Source organism: Gekko japonicus, unplaced genomic scaffold, assembly GCF_001447785.1.
Source record: "Gekko japonicus isolate JY-2015 unplaced genomic scaffold, Gekko_japonicus_V1.1 scaffold942, whole genome shotgun sequence".
Lineage (NCBI taxonomy): Eukaryota > Metazoa > Chordata > Lepidosauria > Squamata > Gekkonidae > Gekko > Gekko japonicus.
The window spans coordinates 236,618-262,759 of record NW_015174871.1 but is presented as its reverse complement, the minus strand read 5'-3'; the positions used below and the strand labels follow the sequence as shown (position 1 = coordinate 262,759).

The following is a 26,142-nucleotide window of genomic DNA, read 5'->3' as shown; positions in this document are numbered from 1 at the left end:
TTCGCTCCCCCCCCCAGCCCGCCTTGGCGGGGCGGCGGGGGGGGGGAGGCTTTTGAAGATGCCTCCCCTTTTTTGCTTCCCCAGCCGGCCTGCTTCTGGAGGGCCCCCCGCCCTCTCCTGGCTCACCTGCCTTGGCGGGCGAGCCAGGAAGGGCCGGTGAGAGAGCTGGGAGACATTTAAATGCCTCCCCGTGCCTTCCTTGTCTCACCCACCCAAGCGGGTGAGCCAAGGAAGGCTCCTAGAGGTCCCCCCGCCCTCTCCTGGCTCACCTGCCTGGTGGGCAAGCCAGGAAAGGCCAGGGAGAGCGGGGAGGCATTTAAATGCCTCTCCGTGCCTTCCTCGGCTGGCCTGCCCAAGCAGGCGAGCCGAAGAAGGTTCCTAGAGGGGCCCCCACACTCGCCTGCATGGCCGGCGAGCCAGGAAGGGCCAGGGAGAGAGTGGGGAGGCATTTAAATGCCTCCCGGTGCCTTCCTCGTCTCACCCACCCAAGTGGGCGAGCCAAGGAAGGCTCCTAGAGGCCCCCCGCCCTCTCCTGGCTCACCTGCTCCCTGCCCTCTCCACAGGCCGAAACTCTGGAGTCGCACCACAGTGGTGGCGTGATGTTTCCATAATATTCTATGGGGCTATAGAATATAATGGAGATATCTAGAAAAAAGGAGCGCAGGGGCGGGGCTGCTGGGGCGGGCTGCCGGAGCGGCGCTTTGGCGTACTCTGGCCCCAAACGACCCCTGAGAATCAGAAAGAAGTTCCAGATGGAAACCCTTAAATCCATAGTCTCATCTATTCAGAAGAGGAACTTTCTGGCATCAGTAGAGCCAGTTTGGTGTAGTGGTTAAGTGTGCAGACTCTAATCTGGGAGAACCGGGTTTGATTCCCCACTCCTCCACTTTCAGGTGCTGGATGACCTTGGGCAAGCCATAGTTCTGTCAGAGCTGTCATTGAAAGATCAGTTCTCTCAGAGCTCTCTCTCAGCCCCACGTACCTCAGAGGATGTCTGTTGTGGGGAGGGAAAGGGAAAGTAGTTTATAAGCCGCTTTATGACTCCAAGTGAAGGGTGGGGTATAAATCCAATCTCTTCTTTTTTTCTTCTTCATCTGGTGACACAGCTTAGAACCCAGGGTGTCTCCATCTTCCCATATCTCGATGACATCCTAATCAGGTCTCCCTCTTATCAACATGAGATGGTGGATGTACAGTAGACCATCTCTTGCTTGCAAATTCATGAATTCATCATCAACAGGGAGAAATTTGCTCATCTCCAACTCAGAGGCTCCTTATCCTGGGAGTCACGATACACATAGCTCTAGACAAAGTTTTCCTATCCCAGGAAAGACAGGAGAAGATTCTGGCTTTGATTCAGGAAGTCATCCGGAGGCCCCAAGAGGAGGTAATGACCCAAGTGAGGCTCCAGGGGATGCTGGTGTCTTGTTGTTCCCTGTGCCCGGTTTCACACTCACCTACTTCAAAGGGTCCTCCTACTCTGCCAGGGAATAATAGCCAACAGTCAGTTCCAGTTTGTCGAGCACCCCAGATCTGTGATTCGGGAGCTTCAATGGTGGATAAAGATTCCCAAGCTTCTGGAAGGACTCCACTCTATGAACCAAAGAGACAAATGATGACCTCCGATGCCAGTTTCAGTGGTTGAAGGTCCCACTGCCAAGGGAGGATGGCACAAGGAACCTGGTCTCAGGAAGAGTTTGCTTGCAGGGCAGTAAGGTTGGCTTTACTATCCTTCAAGAGTCTACTAGCTGGGCAGGATGTTCTTCTCCACATGGACAATATAGCTGCAAAGTCATACATCAGCTGTCAGGAGGGCACCAAATCATAGAATCATAAAGTTGGAAGGGACCTCCAGGGTCATCTAGTCCAACCCCTGCACAATGCAGGAATCCTCAAGGCTGTCCACGTGGCAGGAAAGGACAATGCCCTAGTGGACTGACTCAGTCAGAGGTCACTCAACCAATCAGAATGAATGCTGAACATAGAAACTTCCAGCAGATCTACCTCAAATTTGGCAAAGTGGAGGTGGACTTCTTCACCACAGAACACAACCACCATGTTCCTCACTTTGTCTCAAGGGCAAGGAGCCCACAAGCCATCAGGGTAGACACCCTAAGCTGCAACTAGCTGGAACAACTGCCTCTAGAAAAGGTACTGCTAATAGGGTATACAATAACACATGGCAGTTTTTTCAGACATGGTGCTCCAATCAAAGGTTAGAGCCTTTTCCCGCCATAGTGGGAGATAACCTTTCCTTCTTACAAAAAGGTTTTGAAAAGGTCTTAGCACTAGCACCCTGAAAAGACTGGTGACAGCCATTTCTGCAATTAGGGAAACTAAGAAGGGGTGGAGTTTCTCTCATCACCCTCATGTTGGGAGGTTTCTCAGGGTCACATCTCTAAATAATACCCTCTCAGACTAAAGCGTCAGGATTCTTCAAGATTCTGGGCACACTGCTTTTCTGTGTCCCAGACGTAGAGACTGCCCCACCCTGGACCACTGGAGAATGGAAGGTTTGTCTCACTTGCTGTGAATCTTCCTTCTTGGTGGTCCCTCGGTGGGGCAGTCTCTTCCCACCCAAGCGTACAATTTCCTTTCTCGGTTGGCTCTTGGACTGAAACAAGTATGCTGGTTTGACCCAGGGCTTCTCCTCTGTCTCCTTCTGGATCCTCCTGTCCCTGGTGAGCCCACTGGGAGTTGTTCTGCATTCTGGTTTTTTTCCCCACATGATTTTGCTGTTTGTTTTGACCGTTAGTCAGACGGTTTATTTGGTTTTGTTACTGTTTGGAGAGGGAGTTCTGCTGCTTCAGGACCAGACAGGAGCCTGGGAGAGAGGCCCCTCCCCTCCAGGAATCACATAAAATTAAGTGACCCTGCCTGCCTCCAGGGAGGAGCTTCTTCTCAGACATACAGACTGTCGCATGCCAGGACCACTGAGAAGGAAGATTCACGGTAAGTGAGAGAACTCTTCCATTTTTTCACAACTGGATTTTCCTGTGTGGACAAGACAGTCCAGTTGCAATGGATCGCTATGGTACAATGATAGCACAGTACCCCAAAGATGTATGGGTGCAGGATTAGGTACTTACAAGTGGGGGACCCACAAGACTCACTGGGAAGATCCTATCCCCCCCTGCCTGCTAGACTGACCACCCTGTGGCCAGCGGGCCTGCAGTGCCTCTGCCTCTACCTGCTTGGCTCATCTTATTTATTTATTTTTTATTTGCTTGTTTGTTTGCTCAATTTGGCTGCTGTGGCATTGTGGGAGGCCTAGCAGCTATTACCTCAACCACATTATTTATTTATTTATTAAAAAAAATTATATCCCACCTTTCCTCTTGTGTCAAGGTGGCTTACAATAATAGTTAAAACATTCCCAGCTAAAAACAAAGATAAACTAGCAAGCCCCAAATCCCTCATACCCTCCCCTTCCTTAAAAGATGCCTGCCATTTAACCCCCCTCTAATGCCCTTGCAAGCAGGCAGACCCTGCAGTGCCCCGCTCACCTCTTCAGAGAGCCCATTCCACAGAGCAGGAGCCATGATATATATAAAAAAGGCCTGGGCTCTGGTTGATGCCAGACGGGCCACTGTAAGTGGTGGGATAGCCAGCAGATGGGATAGCCATTGGTGGGATAGCAGTAGACCTACTTCTAGTGCCGACTCCTCTGCTACATGGTTTATGTGTCATTGTCAGTTCCTGCCCCTCACCTGCCCAGCAGCTCGCACAGTTGGGGGCTGGTTCCTGCCCTCCCTGTCCTTCCCTCCTTGTCCACATGATGGCAGGAGCTGCTCTTCTCTTCTCCAAAATGACAGGCAAGAACTCATGACATGGCATTGTAAGATCTTAGCTTTTTTCTACAACATGAGGTTTAAAACATTTTTAAAAAAATTCTGCAGATCTGGGGGGCTCCCCTTGGTGCGTAAAAAAGTGTCTCCTCCCCATTCATTGGGTTTTTAAGTCTGTATTGGGACCAGATTCAGAACTGACTATATGTCATAATATTGCACATTCTTCCCTTTGAACAGCAGTGTGAAGTTCAGGGGGCAATGTTATCTGGGTTTGGTTTCTTTTGAGTGAGGGAAAAGCACTGGAGACATACTTTTCTAATTTTTGCTTTATTTACATATATACCAGTAGAACATGTGTGTATGCTAAGTGCTGTTCAGTCACTTTCAACCCATGGCGACCCTATGAATTAATGTTCTCTAAAACATCATACTGTTAACAGTCTTGCTCAGGTCTTGCAAACTGAGGATGGGGAGAGAAAAAGCAGAACTCATGCAGGGCAATAGATCTCCTACCCTGAGAGAGAGATGCTCTTCATCCTTTACTTTTCATCTAACTCACAGCTCTCCGTATCATTTCCAAACTGCTGTTTCTTCACACATAGTGGCTGCATTGAGGCATCTTGACAAACAGAGGTTGGTCCACAGTGGGCAAGAACATAACTTGTTGCTGTGTTCAGCCACTGCTCTTGTTCCTGTCCCTTTCCTTCCTTCTTCACTTCCTTCTACTGGGTGACCTTGGGCCAGTCACAGTACTCTCAGAACTCTCCCAGCCCCACCTACCTCAGAAGGTGCCTGTTGTGGGGAGAGGAAGGGAAGGTGATTGTAAGCCACTCTAAGACTCCTCAGGGTAGAGAAAAGCGGGATATAAAAACAACTCTTCTTTTTCTTCCAACACTTATTGATTTGAGAAGACATTTGCCAATCTCCAATTTGCCACAGACTTGGGAGAAGAAAACAAACTCCAGTTTGCCTAAGCATCTGTATTTAGATGTCACAGGAGACAGTAGCTTGAATGAAGCCTTCCCTAATTAGGAAATTTTAAATTTTACTCTGCACACAAGGAGGAGGGAGGAGAGCTTATAGGCATGTCAAGAAATTATGTTCATGCTTGTCATGGACAAACCTTTGTTTGAGGGGGTGGTCATCTTCACTAAACTCTAAACCCAAGCAAACAATCAAAGAAAAAAACAGAGATTCCCTGCCTAGCAGGAAACAAACCCCTAACCATTTGCTTTGATTGATAAAATATTTGCTGACCATTCTGGGCTATTAACCAAACAAATGAATAGTCATTCAGCAGCTGGAGACAATAATTATGTAGGTACTTAACGTTTCTCAGTGAATACTCCTGTTTTGTGGTTGCAATATTGGCATAAGCTTCTGTTTGTTCATGGCCCTGCTGCTGCTGTGCTTCACATTGCCATTTCCACATCTTGACACCTCATACCAGCCTGTACCATGAAAAGACATGAAGCAGGTATTCCAAGCAGCACCATGAGAGCCAGTGTGGTGCAGTGGTTTGCCCATGAAAGGCATGAACATAATTTATTTACATGCCTATTAACTCTCCTTCCTCCTCCTTGTGTGCAGAGTGGGCTCTTGCCTGCCACCAGCCAGTTGGCCAGTGGGGGGAATCCCACCCCCAACTGACCTTCCTGGGCGACTTCCAGTAAAACCGGAAGTGCAGGCACCGATGTGATGATGTCACCCAGAAGTGACATCATCACTTCAGGACCATCAGGGGGGTGACACTTTGGTTTGTGGGCAAAACCCTATGGTTGGAAGCCAAATTTACCGTAAAGTTTTGCCAAAAAACCCCAGAGCATCGACCCCCGACGTCTCCGACATGGTGACCTCACTTCCAGGTGATATATTGTGTCAGGGCCTGCCCTTCTGGTTTAACATTCTCTCCGCTTAGCTTCCCTCACAGGGTGGCTGTTAGGATAAAATGGAGGCGACGAGAGTGATGTCAGAAGCTGCTTTGGTTTGCCACTGAAGAGAAAAGCAGGGTGTAAATATCTAAAATAAATAAACAGCAGATATCATAGCAATTACTATTTGTTCATTTTTAAACCATTTTAATGCCGCCTCTCAGCAAGTATATTCAAGGCAGCATTTCTCATTTTCTATCTTCATTTTCATTTGCTTTTAAAAAAATTTTTTTTTTTACATAATTTGGCAACGTTATAGCCTTTCTGCCCAAAGTCACCCCAAGGCAGTTCGTAATAAACACAGAAACAGATCACGCAATGTTTTAAACAAATACAATAAAATAATAAAATACTGGCAGAGTTACACTGTTGTAAAATCATGGAAATCAATGGGTTTAGCAGGGTGTAGCTCTGCTTAGGATCTCAGTGTAAAATGTGAAAAACAAGGGACCATAAACCAGCAGCTAGTCATAATAGTCAAAAGAGCCATAGCAACCATTCAGTTTAAAAGTAAACATGTAGGAGAAACTATCTATATATAAAAACATTTTTAGTCTGGTTGAAGGAGGGGGAGAGTCATTTTCATCTTATGTGCTAAAATGCCTCAATTTAGCACTTTCCCCATTTGTGCAGAATTTATGTGGTGGCAGTCAGGGTTACAGAGAGCCTTAGAGAAAGATTCCAGTTGGGCTTGGTTTACATTCGTCAGCCCACACACAAGATGTTTGTTAAGAGCAGTGTATCATGACTATCCCATTGCAGCACCTTGCGAAGACCAGGTGGGTGTAGGTGTATGAAATCCTTGGGGGTCCAGAGAGGGCATCAGCAGCAGCCAGGTGATGTTAGTGTTGGAGAGATGCCGCTATAGTCTCTTGAGTGTCCAAGGATTTCACCAACAGGGCCGGAGAAAGATGTCCTGTCCCTTTAACAAAGGCTTAATATGTGGAAATGAGCAGCTGAAGTTCTTCAAGGCATGGAGGTAAATAACATCACCAGGTAAATAACATCCAGTGTGGAGTTGTGGTTAGAGTGTCGGACTAGGATCTGGGAGATCCTGGTTTGAATTCCTGCTCTGCCTTGCTGGGTGATCTGGGGCCAATCACACACCCACAGCCTAACCTACCTCAAAGGGCTGTTGTGAGGAGAAAGATGAAAGTTGCTTTGAGTCCCATTGGAGGAAAGATGTGCTATAAAGGAAGGAAGTAACAAGAACAAGAGCAACATCATTATTAGAGAAGAAGAAGAGAAGAGATTGGATTTATAATTATAATAATAATACTTTCGATTTATTGATTGCTTTTTCCCACACACCTGTGGGTTCAGAGTGATTTACAGTTACTCATGACATTTGGACTAACAATATTCATGGGGGATAGGGAAGACAACATACAGTATTTTTAATTACACACACATTGTAGCTGCCGGAGGATTCATCTGCGCCCTGCCCTTCACTACCCGAAGGAGCCTCAGAGCAGTTTACAAACTCTTTTCCCTTCCCCTCTCCACAACAGACACCCTGTGACGTAGGTGGGGCTGAGAGAGCTCTCTCCAGATCTGTCCTTGAGAGAGCAGCTCTGACAGAACTATGGCTTGCCCAAGGTAACACCAGCAGCTGCAAGTGGAGGAGTGGGGAATCAAACCCGGTTCTCTCAGATTAGAGTCCGCACACTTAACCGCTACACCAACCTGGCTCTATTAATGTTGTTGTTGTTGATAAACCAGGTGGCAGAGTTACGCTGTTCTAAATTCATGGAAGTCAATGAGTTGAATTAGTAATGGGATCATTATTGATAACAACAACAATAGTCCCGTTTTGCATCTACTAAATGGACAGGAGGTGTTTTTCCCAGGCAGTTGTTAGCCCTGTGGGTACAATGTCATATCTGATAGGATTGTATGGGTGTTTAGACCTTTGCACCTTCCTTACTTGCTCTGCATAGCTGAGCTGAAAGTCGCAAAATGATAGAGATTACACGAGCAGAAACGAATGCCGCTTTGGTCAACTTCAAAGGACCCACAGCTCATATGCTTAGCTCATGGGAGTAATCTTTATGCTCACGCCAAAATAGTTGCACCTTTCAAGAATTTATGTTCTCTGTGGTTTGGGGGTAAGATTTGTCTCTTCCATTACCTGCACATATGGCTTCCATTTTCAAGGAAGTCTTATAATCAAATTTTCAAGAGTGATTGATGCTCTGACCTTCAAATTGCTTTCTTGGTAAAGGTCTATTTATTTCCAGCTTGTTGCAGGAGGGTATTTGCTTTCGACAGCTCCCGATTCCTGAAATTCCTAAGGCCTGAGCCTGGAATCCTAAACTGTCCTTTTGAGGTGAACTACCTTACATTAACTCCAGTGGGATTTAACAGTAAACAGGCTTAGAATTCGGCTATGGAACTCTTGGTGGTACCTGGGGGGTTGGGGGAGAGCAATGATCACAGAATGGATTCATCCACTTCTTGTTCTCCTTTCCTCTGGCCATTTTGGAGTAAGCAACTTGAGCATTTGCATCTTAAATGCTCGTTCTGATGTGGTTATTTGATCCACAGGATATCTGACTGAATACACATAGGAATAGTTTGCTCTAATGGATCATTGATGTAATTTGGCAGTGACTCAGAAAAACATGCAGTTCCCCCCCCCCTTAACTTCACCAAACTGCTTTTGGAGGTCAGAAGGCGAGGGGGTTGAAAAAAATCCTGCCCTTCCTTGAAGAAGCTAAGGATAGCATGCCTGTTTCTCCCCGCTCCCAATTTGTCCTCACAACAATCCCATTTGGTAGGCTAGGCACAAATGAGCAGCCCAAGATCACCCAAAGAGCATCATAGCTGAGAAGGGATTTGAACATGGGCCTCCCAGGTCCTGATCCAATATTAGAAAGCACCATAACACAGTACTTCAAAAGAAATAAAGGAGAGGGAGAATAAAATTCTTGGTTTTTGCCTGTGAACCTAAATACCCTAATTAGATTGTGGCTGTTGCTCGTAGGCTGCACATGCTCTGCAGCTTCTATCTACTTTTGCTAGCGCAAGGCAGTTGCTACACTGGGAGTTGCACCCGTCCTGTTTTGTTCTTTGCTAATAGACCGAGAGAAAAATCACCTTTTTTTTTGCTGTTGTCTTTCAGCCGCCATTGTCATCCAGAAGTGGTGGTGTCAGATGAGCCCTTGTCTGGAAGGAGAGGAATGTAAAGTGCTTCCTGATTCCTCAGGGTGGTCCTGCAGCAGTGGGAATAAAGTCAAAACTACCAAGGCAAGTCTTTGTTCCGTATACAAAAAGGGCTACTTTTGAAGGGGCTTATGTCATTTTGTCGCTGTTCATGTTTTTATGTTGGACTGCGTGGGTTAGTCTTTCCTAAGATCCCTGATTTTTGGTGTTTCGGAAAGACTCTGATTGGACTTAATGTTTACCCTTTTTGTCCATGGTCTCCACAGACGCTGAGGAAGTAGAGAGGAGCATTCTCTTTTTAGTCCTTGGGATCTTCTCCTTCAAGATCTGCCAAATGTTATGAATGATGGTGTGGAGAAAAAGCCTTGGACTAAAGATAGAACAAATTGTACTTGGGACAGACCTGGAAGAGCCTGCTCTTTCATATTTTGCAGTGTGCACTCCACCCTTGTTGAACCTTTACTAGTAAAGAGAAGGATACCTAGCACAAGGGGTGGAGAAGAAGCATCTTTAATGTACTGTGTTTTAGTTTGATCCATAGGCGATAAAGACAACCATTGAAGTAGAAAGAAGAAAGTAAAGTGATATACTCAAGGAACACTGTTGGAGAAAATTTCACTCAGGCTTGCAATTTACCCGCTTTGGTGGAGGATCCCCTGCCCACAACAGGCACTTTCCTGCTGTCGCTCAGCTGGACAATGGGGGGAAGATGTCAGGAGACCAGGGGAGGGGATGTCAACAGTATCTACAATGTGCTGACATCACTCCCTGTGTGCCCAGAAGTGATGTCAAGGCATGGCTGGGGATGCTCTGGCATTTGGGCAAGACTCTATGGCTAGAGTTTTGCCTAAATGCCAGAGCACCCCCGGTGTCCCCCACAACACACTGACATCATTTCTGTATACAAAGGGAATCATGTTGGTGCATCACCAGGGACATCATTACATTGCAAACAAGGGCCTCTACTATGTGTAAGTCCCCCTGCCCTCTATGTGTAGGTCCCCCTAGGACCATCATACCTTAAGGACTGCCTCTCCCATTATGAACCCCCCACAGTGTTTGCGTTCTGCTTCATTCAGACTTCTGATGGTGCCTAGTCCTCAGGTACTTTGTTCAACTTTGACCAGAATGAGAGCTTTTTCAATCGTGGCCCTAGCCTGGTAGAATGCTCTGTCTGAAGAGACTCGTGCCTTGCAGGACCTGTCTAGGTTCTGTGGGGCCTGCAGGGGTCATTTCCTGCAGGAGCGCACAGGAGTGGAGCTCCGGCAGTAAACAGCCCAGGGGGCGGGCACATGCAACAAGCCCTGCCCCCTGCTCCCAGCAGCCCTCAGTCAGAACAAGAAGCAGCCAGGTAAATTGCAGAGCCCCACCCCCACCCCCTGTTTCAAAACAGTCCAGTGGCACCTTTAAGACCCAGTTGTATTCAGGTACAAGCTCTTCCTCCTCTGCGAGGACATATTGGCACATTATCCCCCCCCCCCCAATACCTACAAATCCAAACACGCCCACGATGAGCGGTGGGTGTTGCCTTCTGACACATTACTGGTGATGTCAGGGGGTGTGGCATATGCAAATAAGTTATGCTAATGAGTTATGCTACTGAGCGCCTGCACCTCTTTTTCTACAAAATAACCCCTGGGGGCCTGTAAGATGGAATTATTCCTCCAGGCATTCCACTGAGGCAATCTTACTGGGCCTACTATCAGCTTCTCTGATCGTCATGCCAGGGTGCCAGTGTATTAAATTGTTTCATAGAATATTTGTATTTTATCTGTGTTTTGTATCTGTGTTGTTACCCACCCTGAGCTCTGATTGCCAGAGAAGGGGCAGGATAAAAATGGAAATAAATTTTAAAAATTCCAGCTCCTGTCTGGCAACCCAAATTCCACTTTTGTTGTCCTCCTGGTAGCCCCAGCCATTGAGAAACTACCTTGTTGCCATCTGTGTAGTTTCCCCTTGGCTTCTGTTTTGGGGTGGACTGCATATAGTTTCCTTACTCTGAACCTTTAGGAAAGACTGTCAGCAAGCTGCCATTCTGTTTTCTGTGACCTCTGTGTACATATCTTTACCCTGTTGCACCCGGTTTGTTTCTACTATGGTAAACTCTGGTACCTTATCGAATGGGTTGATTTCGGTCCCCAGCACCGCGAATGGGTGGAAGAAGGGGATATTCGGGCCCCTTACCTGATCCGTAGTTTCCACAAGAGGTTCCCGGACAAACCGGGAGGTCTCCCGCCCAGCCCGGGAGATCTCCCGCCCGACCCGGGAGGTGTGTTGTAAGTGTATTTTAAGGGGGGCAGTATGTCAGCAAGCTGCCATTCTGTTTTCTGTGACCTCTGTGTACATATCCTTTCCCTGTTGCACCCGGCTTGTTTTCTATCATCCTGCTCCTGCGTTGGAATGCACAAGATAACTGCTGGAGGTTGTGTGGGGGAGAAGATGCTGTAATGCTTGCCTATTGCTTTTCTCATGAGAACTGCACCTGTGTTTTGTCTGATGTTCTGCCTGGTTCCCATGGACTGGGCGCGCAACCGTTTCATTAGCCCGCCAGCGGGAATATTATTCATTGGATATGTATCTGTTTGAATTTCCTTTATTATGCTCGCCCTACCTGTGTATCCCCAGTTCTAACAAAGAACGTGTTTGAGTATGTCTTCAACGCTTTGAAATAAATTTTGCTTTTCTTGAAAACGTGGATTTATTCTCGATGCTTGGGGATCCAACATATTGTTAGAACTCTCTTTCTCCTATCGTTCCGAATCTGGCAAGATCATGAGCGGAACTGAGGGAAACCTACTTAACACGGAGGGGGACTCAGGATCGGTCCCACATACCTCCGCTCCTTTGGTGTTCACGACTGCAGCCTCGGTGGAGGGTGCCGTGGGGGGAACGATTCCCCGCCTGCCTGCACATCTGTCTTGGCCGCCTCCGACCCCTTCGCACTGGGGTCCGCGGAAGACTCAACAGCAGGATGACTGGACTATGTACAACACTCAGGGCACCCGAGAGGTGTACTCCCGTCGGGGGAGCGGATTACGTGAGAGTCTGTTTGACAAGGGATTGTTCCCGGAGCCGGGGACTACCTCGGAGAAGGGGAGTTCCAAGCAAGACCTCGAGGAGTGGATGTTCGAGCCATCGGGGCCGCGAGGCCACGCAGAGGATGAGGAGGGCACCGGAGCCTTCCAAACGGAAGAGGACTATGACCCACCCCCGGACTATCGACCTCGGGACCCCATCCCGGAGGAAACCACCGGGGAACGACTGGCAGAACTGGAATACTCGGTGAGGGACTTGTTGAGGACATTCCAGGATGTAATGGAAGCTCTGCCGGGAATGATGGACGTTAGAATGGCTAATTTCCTTGACGCACACGCCGCGCAGCAACAAGTTGTCCCTGCACCGGGAGTTCCCGCACCGCAGGTGCCTGCTCAGCCGCCGACGGGACCTCCGCTGCAAGTACCGGGAGTTCCCGCGCCGCAGGTGCCTGTCCAGCCGCCGGCGGGACCGCCTCAGCAAGGGCCTGTGCAACAGCCGATGCCGGGGGGTCCGCCGGTGCCGGGTCTGCCGCCACCGATGAGGCCAATGCCAGCGGGGCCACCGGTTGGTCCGGGTCTCCCTCTCAGGGGAGTTCCGGGTCAGCTGGGACCGTTGGTACGGCCTCCATGGCCCAGACCCAAAGATCTACTGGAGGCTACCTTTGACGGCAACCCAGATGAACTCGCTTTCTTCACGGTGAGAGTGCATAAATTCGTAGAAGAGAGCCGACACCTGTTCCGAAATGAAGCTGGTCTTATTGATGTCATCTCGGCAAGACTAAAAGGAGACGCCGCCACATGGTATGTTGGACTGCACAATGACCGCGGTCCGGAACTTTTGAATTTGCGAGCATTCATGTGGGCGCTGCGGGCGAGGTTTGAAGATGTCAACGCGAGCCAAAGAGCTAAAGCGTTTCTCCGCACCTACCGCCAGAATAAGAAGTCGGTTCGCGAGTACACACTGGAATTCCACAAGCAGGCAGCAAAGCTCCGAGACTACCCTGATCATATATTGGCTGAGATGTATCGATTGGGACTCAACGCAGACATCCGAGAAACGGTTCTGAAGACTGTCAATCCTGTCTCCCTGATGGCCTGGACCCAGGAAGCTGAAAATGCAGAGGATCGGCTCACCACCATCAAACTCGACTTGGCTGCTACGACCAACAGACCCGCCGCTGCCAGTGCCTCCAGACCCAAGACTCAACGCCTGTCGGAATCGGCACGAGAACTACGTATGAAGATGGGGCTCTGTCTCAAGTGCGGGGAGAAGGGGCATTTCGCTGTGGATTGTGGCAGCCGTCAGGTAAAAGACAAGCCGCCTACTCCAAGCCCGAAGACACCGCTGACGGGGAAGAAGGGGATGGCTAAACCGCGTTTCTCCAAAGCTCTGCAGGCGGCCCAAGGCCTGGAGGGAATCGAACCGTCTGCTGCCGAGTCAGAAGAGGAGGTGGTGGCTGAAACGGCGGAAAACGACAACGGCCTGTTGTGAGAGGCGCAAAACGACACGGCCATTCTAGCTCTGCGCCCAAGGTGGTGAGAGAAACCCCTTCCCTGTTTTTCGTGACTGTCTCGTTAATGAATCCGCTCCTGGGGACCCACGTTAGGGTGAGAGCGTTGATTGATTCTGGGTGTGGGAGGGATCTCATCAGCCCTAGAGTGTTATTGGCACTGGAAGCGGGGATAGTCCCCTTGAAGTCTCCCATCATTTTTACCCAAATGGATGGGGCACCCATGGAACCTTGTACACACGAGACTATGGCTTTGCGGTTGGGGGCTGGCGATCATTGGGAATCCAGATCCTTCATTGTTACCCCTAAATCGCAGTTTGACTTAGTACTGGGGAGTCCCTGGTTGTTTACCCATGACCCTTACATCTTGTGGGAAGAAGGGGTTGTCAAATTTGTGTCGGCTAAATGTGTAGATCACTGCTGGTTGGACTCGTGGGGGGACCAGCCGACCGCACAGTTCCCCTGCGGCGCTTTGCAGCCGGAAGAGTTAGCTTCTTTGCCTCGAGAGTATAGAGACTTGGCGAAAGTGTTTGGCGAAGATGAAGCTAACGAATTGCCCCCCCATCGCTCTACTGACTGTGCTATTGAACTTTTGCCTGACTGTAAATTACCTAAAGGTAAAATCTATGCGATGGGGCCGGCTGAGAAAGTTGAACTGCGGAACTTTATTGATAAAAACTTAGCCCGAGGTTTCATTCGCCCGGCTTCCTCCCCTTTCGCCGCGCCTGTACTTTTCCGAAAGAAGAAAGACGGGGGGCTTAGATTGTGCACTGATTATAGGGGTCTGAACGCTGTTTCTTTGTCCAATGCCTACCCCCTCCCGCTAATCAAGGACTTGGTAGCTGAGGCCACCAAGGGCAAAATCTTCTCGAAACTTGACCTCCGAGATGCATATTTCCGTGTGCGCATTCGGGAGGGGGATGAAAGTAAGACTGCATTTAATACCCCTTTGGGGCAGTTTGAGTACCTCGTTATGCCCTTCGGGCTTCAAGGGGCTCCGGGGGTCTTCATGAACCTAATCAATGAGGTCCTACATGAGTTCTTGTTCAAAGGAGTGGTCCTTTACCTTGATGACGTGTTGCTGTACTCTCAGGACCTCCCGTCGCATATTAAATTGGTGCGCCAGGTCCTTAAGCGACTTTATGAACACCACCTGTTTGCAAAGCTGTCAAAATGTGAATTCCACAAGACATGCATTGACTTTTTGGGTTATCGCATCTCTGGGGGGAAGGTGGAAATGGACCCTGCTAAAATACAGGCTGTACTTGACTGGGAACCCCCCAGGACCCGCAAACAATTGCAAATGTTCCTCGGATTCGCCAATTTTTATAGAAATTTCATCCAGAATTTCGCTCAAATTGCCCTTCCTCTGACTGATTTGCTAAAGACCAAGGGGAAGGGGTTTGATGCTACGAAACCAGGCGCCCCGCTTAAATGGTCCCCTGCTTGCGCAGAGGCTTTTGAGAAACTTAAACTGATGTTCACCTCTGAGCCAGTGCTGGCGCGCCCTGATGAAACTAAAAAATTCATTGTCCAAACTGATGCCTCGGATGTGGCAATGGGGGCCGCTATTTTGCAAGAAGGGGAAGATGGTCGTTTACACCCCCTCGCATTTGTGTCTAAAAAGTTTTCTGACGCTGAACGAAACTGGGGGATTTGGGAGAAGGAGGCATCAGCGATCCGGCTGGCTCTCTCCACTTGGAGGCAGTGGTTGGAGGGGGCGCAACTGCCATTTGAAGTCTGGACTGACCATAAAAATCTGGAAATGCTGAAATCCCCCCGTTCTCTCAACGCTAAACAACTTCGTTGGGCGGACTTCTTTGCTAAGTTTCGATTCACTCTTCGTCATTTCCCTGGGACGGCTAATTCCCTGGCTGACGCGCTCTCACGCCTCCCACAACATGACAGTCAGCGTGAAATCATCATGGACTCTGTTTTTTCCCCCTCCCACCTGGGGGGGGCTGTGGTCACCCGTGCGCAAGCGCGCTCGATTCCGCGCTCTGATGAAACTTCGCCTTCCCTTTTCCCTGGGGGGGGGGGGGCTGGGTCCAGAAATATATGTCTGCTTTTACTGCTGATGATGATGCCTCCCTGAAAGCGTTGCCAGATTGTGTCCGTAGCCCTGAAGGTCTGATTTATTCTGGAGACAAACTGTATGTGCCTATTTCAATGAGGAGGGAGGTGATGGAGTCTGCTCACGGTTCGAAACTGGCAGGGCATTGGAGTTTTGTTAAATCTCTGCAACTCATCCGCAGACAGTTCTGGTGGCCACAGATGCGCAAAGACCTCTTGACTTTTGTTCGGTCCTGCCAAACCTGTGCCTTGACTAAACCCAGAGTGGGCAAGCCTCCTGGTCTTCTGCAGCCACTCCCTACCCCATCGAGACCGTGGGAAGTGGTGTCCATGGACTTTATTACTGACCTCCCTGCGAGCAAAGGGAACACTGTTATTTGGGTGGTTGTTGATTTATTTTCTAAGCAAGCTCATTTTGTGCCTTTTCCTTCCTTGCCTACAGCTCAGAGGTTGGCGAAATCGTTTATGTCTCACGTGGTGAAAATTCATCAATTACCTGCTAAATTAATTTCTGACAGGGGGACCCAATTTGTTTCTAAGTTTTGGAGGGAACTTCTTTCCATTTTAGGGGTGGAACAAGGGCTCAGCAGCGCGTATCATCCTGAGACTGACGGACAAACAGAACGAGTTAATCAGACCCTGGAGCAATATCTTCGTTGTTTTACTAATTATCAACAGAATGATTGGTGTGAATTGTTGCCTCTTGCTGAATATTGTTATAACAATACTGTCCATAGCTCCACGGGCATGTCTCCTTATAAAGCTGTCTCTGGTTACGACAGCCCCCCCTCCCTTTCCTGGAGGGGATGGGCCAACGTCCTGTGGGGGATGCTGATACATGGTGTATGTCCTTGCAAAATGCATGGCCTCTGCTATGCCAAACGCTTGACGCAGCCAAGGCTGCTTACAAGACCCAGGCAGACAAGGGTAGGGTGGTGGGGTTTGATCTGAAACCTGGGGATCTTGTGTATGTCTCGACCAAGAACATTAAGATGCTGCGACCTAGCAGGAAATTGGGGTGGAAGTTCATTGGTCCATTCAAAGTGCGTAAAGTCATAAATGATGTGGCGGTTGATGTTGTTTTGCCTAAGAATTTACGTGCTCTGCATTCTGTTTTTCACATGAGCCTGTTGAAGAAGGATCCTGGCCCGTCTCCCTGGAGACCAGCAGTTACTCCTCCTCCACCTGTCATTTTGGAAGGGGATGAACATTTTGAGATCGCTGATATCCTTGATTGTAAATTGAAACGTGGTAAACTCTGGTACCTTATCGAATGGGTTGATTTCGGTCCCCAGCACCGCGAATGGGTGGAAGAAGGGGATATTCGGGCCCCTTACCTGATCCGTAGTTTCCACAAGAGGTTCCCGGACAAACCGGGAGGTCTCCCGCCCAGCCCGGGAGATCTCCCGCCCGACCCGGGAGGTGTGTTGTAAGTGTATTTTAAGGGGGGCAGTATGTCAGCAAGCTGCCATTCTGTTTTCTGTGACCTCTGTGTACATATCCTTTCCCTGTTGCACCCGGCTTGTTTTCTATCATCCTGCTCCTGCGTTGGAATGCACAAGATAACTGCTGGAGGTTGTGTGGGGGAGAAGATGCTGTAATGCTTGCCTATTGCTTTTCTCATGAGTACTGCACCTGTGTTTTGTCTGATGTTCTGCCTGGTTCCCATGGACTGGGCGCGCAACCGTTTCATTAGCCCGCCAGCGGGAATGCTATTCATTGGATCTGTATCTGTTTGAATTTCCTTTATTATGCTCGCCCTACCTGTGTATCCCCAGTTCTAACAAAGAACGTGTTTGAGTATGTCTTCAACGCTTTGAAATAAATTTTGCTTTTCTTGAAAACGTGGATTTATTCTCGATGCTTGGGGATCCAACAAAGACGGGGCATACATATTTTAATAACTGAATGAATACACATTTTTGTTGTCTGTTATTGTCAACATGGTTGGTGAACCTTTTTTTGTGATGGGTCCTAAACTGCACATTTATGGACATTCCACAGTCTTCCTAATGTGAAATGTTAGGCAGAGTTGAAGTAGTGGAATTTGAAAAAATCTTGATATGTGGATATATGAGGTCCAAGATCCAAGTACACTTTGGAGAAGCAAGGCCCAGCAGCTGATTTCAGTCATTTTTCTGTGTTGGCTCACTGAATGTATGAGGGGATCTGATGAAGTGTGGTTTCACTCATGAAAGTTTAACCCGGGGAAAATGCTGTTGGTCTTTAAGGAGCTCCTGGAGTTGTATATTGTTCTGAATGTATGGGGATGAACAAGTGCAGCATTAGCCCGATGAGTAGAAGAGAAATGCTGTTTCCCTGAAACCCCCTCCTTTATTTTATTTTTTTGCTTTACATTACTTAGAGTAATGCCTTTGACATTGATTTTACCACTGTCAGAGATGGTACAGAGATTAATGTAAAGGTCAGACTTTGCAGATCTGCTTGTCAGCATATGCTTGTTTTAAACTTAAGAAAAATTCAGCATAAAATGTGACAGACCAGTCTTTGTGCCCCTGAAGCTTTCTTTTGCGAAGTCATGAAGTAAAGTGACAACTCTTATTTTCTTTTCCAGACAACCCCTGTAAGAGCAGAAAGAAAGAAAATATGACCACTAATAGATCAAGCACATAAAATAACCCTGTTATTTTGTGAGCATTTTAAATGCAAACAGCCCTAATCCAGTGATTCCATACTACACACAAGTTCAACTGTGCACAGAGTTCCTCTGCCCAGAACGTCTCACTTCAGTGGAAACAATCCTTGTGTGTATTTGCTTGTAGGGAGCTGCTACCTTTGTTGAATGAAACGGGACTGCCTGTACTCACAAGAGCTCTGGGTGCCCATTAGTTTAATTTAATTTAATAGGTACAGTTATATCCAACCTCTTTCTTCATGGAGCTCAAAGCAATATCCATAAAGACCCCATGATATCTTCCATATAGTACTCACCAGACCTGTTTAACTTCAGCAAGAATGTTGGGTCATGCATCCACTATGTCATGCATCTTCCAATTTGGAGTCCAGTGGCATCTTTAAGACCAAAAAAGTTTTATTCAAGGTATGAGCGTTCGTGTGCACGCACACTTTATCAAATACATTGGAATGGAAGGTAGAGTTCAAACTTAGAGACAGAGACTGAACAGCAGATTAACATGTAACATGGTGAAGATGTTTTAAGATAACATGTTAATTTGCTGTTCAGCCTCTGTCTCTAAGTTTGAACTCTACCTTCCATTCTAATGTATTTGAAAAAGTGCGCATGCACTTTTTGAATAGAACTTTGTTGGTCTTAAAGGTGCCACTGGCCTCTAAATTTGTTCTACTGCTTTAGAACATCATGGCTGACCACCAGGATGCATCTTCAAGTCACACCATACTCATCTTTCCTTTAGTTGCTTGTTTGTTTCCTGTATAGGAGAGTGCATGGGGATCTGGACTGGAGCAATAGTTGTACAACAATTAATTGGCTTGGACCACTTGGACTTGGCGATAGTAGACATGTGAAAACAGTAACTAATTCTGTCTTTGTGTACATCCACGACTAAAACAGATAAACAAATATAAGGTCAACAGTCGTGTTAGTCTGACCTGTAATCAACAGTCATATGACTTATAAGAATTGCTGTACATGTATTGTGCTCTGAAGCATTACAATATGATACACAACTTAATAGAATTTATAAAAGACATGTTGTCTAGCTTTTATGAAAATGAGAGCTTTGGCACCTCTATAATACTTCCTGAAGAAGATTCATTTTTTGAAACGTTGGTAATTAATCCGGAGACGACGTTGTACCTTGGTTTATAAATTCTATTAAGTTGTGTATCATATTGTAATGCTTCAGAGCACAATACATGTACAGCAATTCTTATAAGTCGTATGACTGTTGATTACGGGTCAGACTAACACGACTGTTGACCTTATATTTGTTTATTTGTGTACATCCAGCCATCTCTTTATCCAGCAGCAGTTCCAGTACTGGTATTATGGCAGCGACAAGAAAGTCAGCAGAACTACATGTCCTTAGATGAAAAATGAGCAGAAGCGAGCTTTTCACTGGTTCAGTATGCAGAAATGGAGGGAGCATTCCGATTCTGATTTAGGCCTTTGCACACATCTATGGTTTCAGATTAACTACTGTGCTGAATTAGCACCCAAGAGTGCCCTAAACTGGTTTTACTTCATTAAAGTAACAAGCTATTAACTCCTCTCTTCAAAGAAGAGGTCCCCAAGTGTGCAATCCACATGCCACTGAAGTCAGTGGCAAAGCTCACTTTGATCTTAATGGGTTCGCATTGCACCCAAAGGTGCAGCAAGTATCTATAATTTGATAAGGATTTTTCCATTTTCTTGTTATTTTGTGAATATATTTTTGACACACAGAGATGAGGGTGGGTTTTTTTGGGTTTTTTTGAGGATTTCCACATAATGCAGATAAACTACCATTTGTACTGCGGATACATGAGCTCTGGTCTTTCTGTGTTTGCTTACCTGCAGCTCTGTCTTCTTTAAGTTATGTTTGAGAAGTTAAATATCAATATTAGGTTGCCAGACTCCCCAAAGTACAGGCATTTCAATGGGCATGTCTTTGGGTAAAAAAATACAGCCCCCTAGTTATCAAGCAGCAATAAGATGGCTTTTAGTATTATTCAGCTTGGGAATAATTCCAGATTTAAATATCAAAAAGTTACCTGTGCTATCATTCAGAGCAAACATGCCTTGAACAGTATAAAACATTTTGCTTCTGTATATAAACATTATTAATCTGCATGATGGGCTATCACTATCATAGATGAAAGCTGTTACCCAGAATTTATTAAGTTGGTAGTGGAAACTCTGAATAATGATACCCGTAACATAAAATTCAAATGCTGTAAAAGCCAACACTCATCAATGCTTTTATGATTATAGAATGGAGAATTTCTGTAGTATATTTTGAATCAGTGGACTTGAGTCTATGGTTGTGCAGTCATATTTGCTGGGTCACAAGCCCCTAGAGAGTCACCATTATTGTTTACTGTTTAGGGAAAGGATTTTCTGCTAGTACACTTGGATAATAAATAGTAATCTATAGAACACATGAGCAGCTCCTCCTGCCTGCCTGTGCAGGTAAGATGAGCAGAGCTGCAGGATGGCCAGGTGGGTTCACTCAGCAAAGGCAGGACTCCTCTTCCTTTCACATGACTCTGTGTCAGGTGATTATGATGCCATGTTAATTTTCTGCCTCTTGCTCGCAACTCAATGGGTTCCATTCTTCTGTCTGGAGGTTAAAATTGGGTCCCACATCAGGAAAAGTTGAAAACCACTATTCTAAAGGAACGATCTGGTAGACTTCAGATAGAAACACCTGAAAAGCAAAGTGTGGGGTAACACTGAATAATAAGAAATCTGCATTAAATAATAAGAAATCTGCATTAAAAATTAAACAAACATTTGGTTACTTGTGTAGAACAGCCCTGGGGACCCATGGAATTCATCTTTGGACATGAAGACAGGGACGCAGCAAGGCCGCCGTTTTTGGAATGATTATGAAGCCAAATAAGAATCAATGGAACACAGTTTACTGTTTATATTCATGAGCATACCTAATTCGCAGAGCAGTTTTAAAAATGCATGCATACTGTGCTCAGAAACCACATTTTGCACTATAAAGTCAAGAGCACTTACATGAAACAAAAAGGGAGCTCTCAAGCCACCCCTCATTGCCTGGAGCTTCTCACTTCTTCAGCATTTGAAATGTCGCTTGTGTCTATCTGCAAAGTAGTGTTTGACTCGGCATCCGATAATCCCAGCAGCTGCTGCCGCTGCCACCACCCTCATCTTTTCTTCAGGAGCACAAAGGATGAAGGAAGAAGTGTTTATTCTGATAAGGTTTCACAGTCACCAAATAACATTGTTTTAGAACAATTTCCCTTCTGCAGTGTTGTAAATACATACCTAAATTCAGTGCTTCTTTTGTTTAAGGCACAAAAGATGCTAGTACTCACATATAAGGTTGCAGCAATTTCCACCAATTCCTGACTCCCCCCCCCACAAAAAGAGAGACCCAGAAAAAGGTGTTGGTACTCAATACCAGTTATCTCTCTGTGTGTGTTAAGTGCCATCAAGTTGCTTTCGACTTAGGGAGACCCTATGAAATAATTACCTCCAAAACATCCTATTGTTAACAGCCTTGATCAGGTCTTGCTTACTGAAGGCCACGGCTTCCTTTTGAATCAATCCATCTCATGTTGGATATTCCTCTTTTCTTCCTGCCTTCAACTTTTCCTAGGATTAATATCGTTTCCAGTGAGTCTTGTCTTCTTGTAAGGTGACCAAAGCAGGATAGCCTCAGTTGAGTCATTTTAACTTCCAGGGAGAGTTCAGGCTTGATTTCATCTAGAACCCACTTATTTGTCTTTTTAGTGGTCCACAGTATCTGTAAAACCCTCCTCCAACACGAACACCGGTGAGCACTGTCACAAAAAAGGGTTTGCCTTTACTCCTAACTCTCTCAGACCTTGGGCTCAGGGGCAGTTAACAGTATAAAAGTAAAATGCATTCATAGAAGATCAGGTTTAGAAACCCCTGATAAACACTGAAGTTTAGTACTGTTGCGCAAACACCAGCCCAATTAAAGAAGCCATCCACTGTTTCCAGAAATGCTGATGCTTCAGTAAGGAGTTTGCATAGTTTGGCCACCAAATGCATTGCCTTCATGCCCAAGCTGCTAGAGGCTTAAAAGGGCATTGTCAGTTGATCCAAGAGACTATGATAAGGCATGGGTAGAAAGTAAGTTTGCCAGCCTCCAAGTGGGGCCTGGAGATCTCCCACTTTTACAGCATCACCACACTACAGTGATCAGTACCCCTGGAGAAAATGGCCACTTTGGAGGGTGGACTCTATGTCATTATATCATACTGAGTTCCCTCCCCTCCCCAAATCCCACCTTCAGGCTCTGCCCTCCAAGATCTCCAGGTGTTTCCCAACCCGGGGCTGGCAGCCCTAGTAGAAAGGCAATTAGTACATGCAGTTTTTTGGATGTCTTCATAACCAATGACACTAGGTTGGATCACACAATCTGTCAGCAGAAGGTGCTGATGGTTGCAAATCTTTCTTGTATTTTTTTCCTCCAGCAGTCCTCTGGGAAAATTTATTCTGGGGGATCCTGTGACCTCTATCATAAACATTTCCAGAGTCGGAAAGAGCTGTGGTGGAAAGGGAAATACTGGAAAGTTCTGCAGAGTTTTATCTGAACTGTGCATTGGAACTGGCTATTGATACTGACTTGCTTCAAAACCAGCATGGTTTAGTGACTAGAGTGTCAGACTAGGACCTAGGAGTAGGGATGGGCATGAACTGAATCACGAAGCAAATTCATCATGAATTTTGCCCTGTTCGTGGTTTGTGAACAGAAGTTTGTGGAGGGTCTATCATAACAACCTTCCATGAATTTTTAAAGTTGTTCATGGTGGTTTGTGGATGGAGCAGAAAGTAGGGGCGTAAAGGGACTCTGAGTCCCTTTAAACCCCCTTAAAACCTCTTTAAACCCCTGCTTTCTGTTCCTTGTGAAAGCCACAAAAATAGCTGAGCGTCCCAAATATAAAGAACAAATAGCAAAAGGAGAGTGCTTAAGAGAGAAGATGGCCTATGAGCAACTAATTACAGGAGACTTAAAACATTTATTAGGAATAATATATAAAATGCTCTTACAGTATGAAACAGAGCAAGTGAAAGACTGTATGTTTAAATGGATGAAAAATATTTGGATGAGAGAATATTTCTATGAGCCACTGGGAAGATTTATGGACTACAGAAATTAAACTTACCAAGTCCCAAATATAATGGGAGAATTGGTTTAAAATGTTTTACATTTTAATGGGTACATTATGCCCAAAGAAACTGCAAAAACCAATAAGAGGTATAACGGGAAATGTTGGAAATGTTAAAGTACAGCTGCAACATTTTACCATATGTGGTGGACATGTAAGAAAGCAAGACAATATTGAAGAAAGATCCATGAAGAGATACAAAAGATAAGTTTGTGATGGCCCCAAAAACATGTATTAAATATTTTACCAAGTAATATTACAAGAACAAATAGTGAACTATTAAAATATATGGTAACAGTAGCAAGGGTGACATTTGCATCTAAATGGAAGGCAGAAAAATGCCCAAAATTGATGGAATGGAAGAACAAAATAAATGAGTATGCGACAATGGCAAAACTAACATTATGTAATAGATTGAGCTCAGAATTTCAAGAAAAATGGAATGTACTTTTTGACTATATAGCTGAAAATTAGGACTGAATTGTTAGAGAGTTAATAATAGGAAATACACATCTGTAATAATGAAATGTTATTTATGAAGCAATGATGAAAAGATAGAATAAAGATAAAACAGACGTGAAAATTTAGAGTATATCTAAATAAATTTTATGCAACCAAGTAAGTGCTAATTGACAACTGTAATACATAGATCAATGTAGTATTGTAGTTTATGTAGGAATTAGATATAGTAAATAAAGTAGATGACCATAAATCTATGTTCATGTCTGTGTTTATATCTATATTCATGTAAGACAATTGTCTATATTACATGTATAATTGTAGCAATATATTGTAGCTTTTGTCTGTACAATTTTTTTAAAAAAAATTAAAATAGTGGAACAGCATGGAGGCACTCCCGCCACTTAGCTATTTCAGGCTGTCTTGCACAGTCCATTTAAACTTTAAAGGGACTGCAGAAGACAGCCCAAAAACAGCTGTGCAGAAGGGAGGTGCTCCCTGCCATGCAGCTGTTTTGGGCTGTTGTGTGCAATCCCTTTAAACTTTAAAGGGACTACAGAAGAATGCCTGAAACAGCTGTGCGGTAGGGAGCACCTACACACCAAGCAGCTGTTTTTGGGTTGTCTTCTGCAGTCCCTTTAAAGGGACTGCAGAAACATGAAACAGCTGAGTGTCGGAAAACAAGCTGCTCCCTGCCGCTCAGCTGTTTTTTGGGCTTTCTGCAAATCCTGTTTAAAAGCACTGCATTCTTTTTCAACAGGTTGCAAGACCATGGACCATGAACCAGTTCAGTTTGCAACCAAGCCTCCTGTTTTATTTTGATTTGTGGTTTAGTTCATGGTTCAGCCACGAACTGAACCACATTTTCCTGGTTTATAGGAATCCCTACCTAGGAGACCCAGGAGCAGATCCCCATTCTACTATGGGCGTTCATTGGGTGATCTTTGGTTGGTTACACACAATCAGCCTAATCTATCCTCACAGGGTTGTTGTGGGGCTTAAATATACGAGAGGAGAACTATGCAGTTTCTTGCTTTGGGTCCCCACTGGGGAGAATGGGAGGATATAAATGAAGTAAAATAAATTTTAAAAATTCTTACACACCATTCTCATTATCTCTTTTTCTTTGTTTGCAGGTGACCCGGTAGCAAAGCATGAAGTGGGACAATGGAATTTGTGGCTACATTGCTGGACTGTTGCACAGAGACGTTTATTGTTTGCGAAAAGCATTGTGTTTGGATTCTCCACTTTCTGACTTAGTGCGCAAGAAGGAGCATAGTTCTGCTTGTTGACTATAGCAACACTTTGCAAATCTTGACTTTCTTACAAAGCACTGTATACATTTTTAAGACAGGACCTTTATTGCTTTGATGCTTGAACATCTATCATTGAGCAACTAAAATTCCTTCCAAAGCATATGATCTACAGACCTTTACTTCTAGCATTACAAACAAAATATTATTCAAATAACCTTGAGAAATTGGTAAGGCTAGAAAACACTAATTATTCAGATGAAGGAGCTGCCTCATCATGCAGCTATGGAAGTGATAGGAAAGACAATTGAGGTATTCTTAGAAAATCTACTTCAATATATTTTTAACTGGGATTTAGTAAGTAGGGAAGTAAATCACGATGTTTATAGCCCTTGCCCCTATTACGTTACTGACTGTGTGATTATGTTTCTTTCCATTTGTACAGTGTTGGGGAGAATAGTGAGGACATTTAATCCTGAAAGTAGATAGTTCTTAGTGTGCCAAAAAAAAGCATCAGAAAACAGCAGAATAGAAATCTGTGTTGCCTGTTTGCTTCAAGAAATCTAAAGAAAATGGAACTATTAATTAGATATTTTCATTCAAGGCTAGGAATGTACAGGTGACAGAACATAAGAGAAGCCATGCTGGATCCAGTGCAACACTCTGTGTCACCCAGTGGCCAAAACCGAGGTGTCATAAGGAGGTGCACCAGTGCTGCCAGAACTCCAGAAGCCCCACTGTTTCCCCCCAAGCACCAAGAATACAGAGCATCACTGCCCCAGACAGAGTGTTCCATCTATACCTTGTGGCTAATAGCCACTGATGGACCTCTGCTCCATATGTTTACCCAATTCCCTCTTGAAGCTGTCCATGCTTGTAGCCGCCACCACCTCTTTTTTATTATTCTTTGGGTGAAGAAGTACTTCCTTTTATCTGTTCTAAACCTACTGTTCATCAATATCATTGAGTGCCTACAAGTTCCTGTATTGTGATAAAGGGAGAAAAGTACTTCTTTCTCTACTTTCTCAATCCCATGCATAATTTTGTCAAACTCTATCATGTCACCCCTCAGTTGTCGTTTTTCCAGGGTGAAGAGCCCTAACCTCTTT

At 45.6% G+C, this 26,142-nt stretch overlaps 1 protein-coding gene across 1 annotated transcript in view; it reads left to right on the top strand.

Moving 5' to 3' along the window:
- Nucleotides 1–24,928, top strand: part of FAM19A4 (family with sequence similarity 19 (chemokine (C-C motif)-like), member A4) — a 150,953-nt gene extending 126,025 nt beyond the window's left edge. Inside the window, exons 4-5 of the mRNA XM_015424803.1 lie at nucleotides 8,847–8,971; nucleotides 24,917–24,928. Of these exons, the coding sequence (XP_015280289.1) occupies nucleotides 8,847–8,971; nucleotides 24,917–24,928 (137 nt within the window). The remainder of the gene's footprint in view (nucleotides 1–8,846; nucleotides 8,972–24,916) is intronic.
- The last annotated feature ends 1,214 nt before the right edge of the window (nucleotides 24,929–26,142 follow it).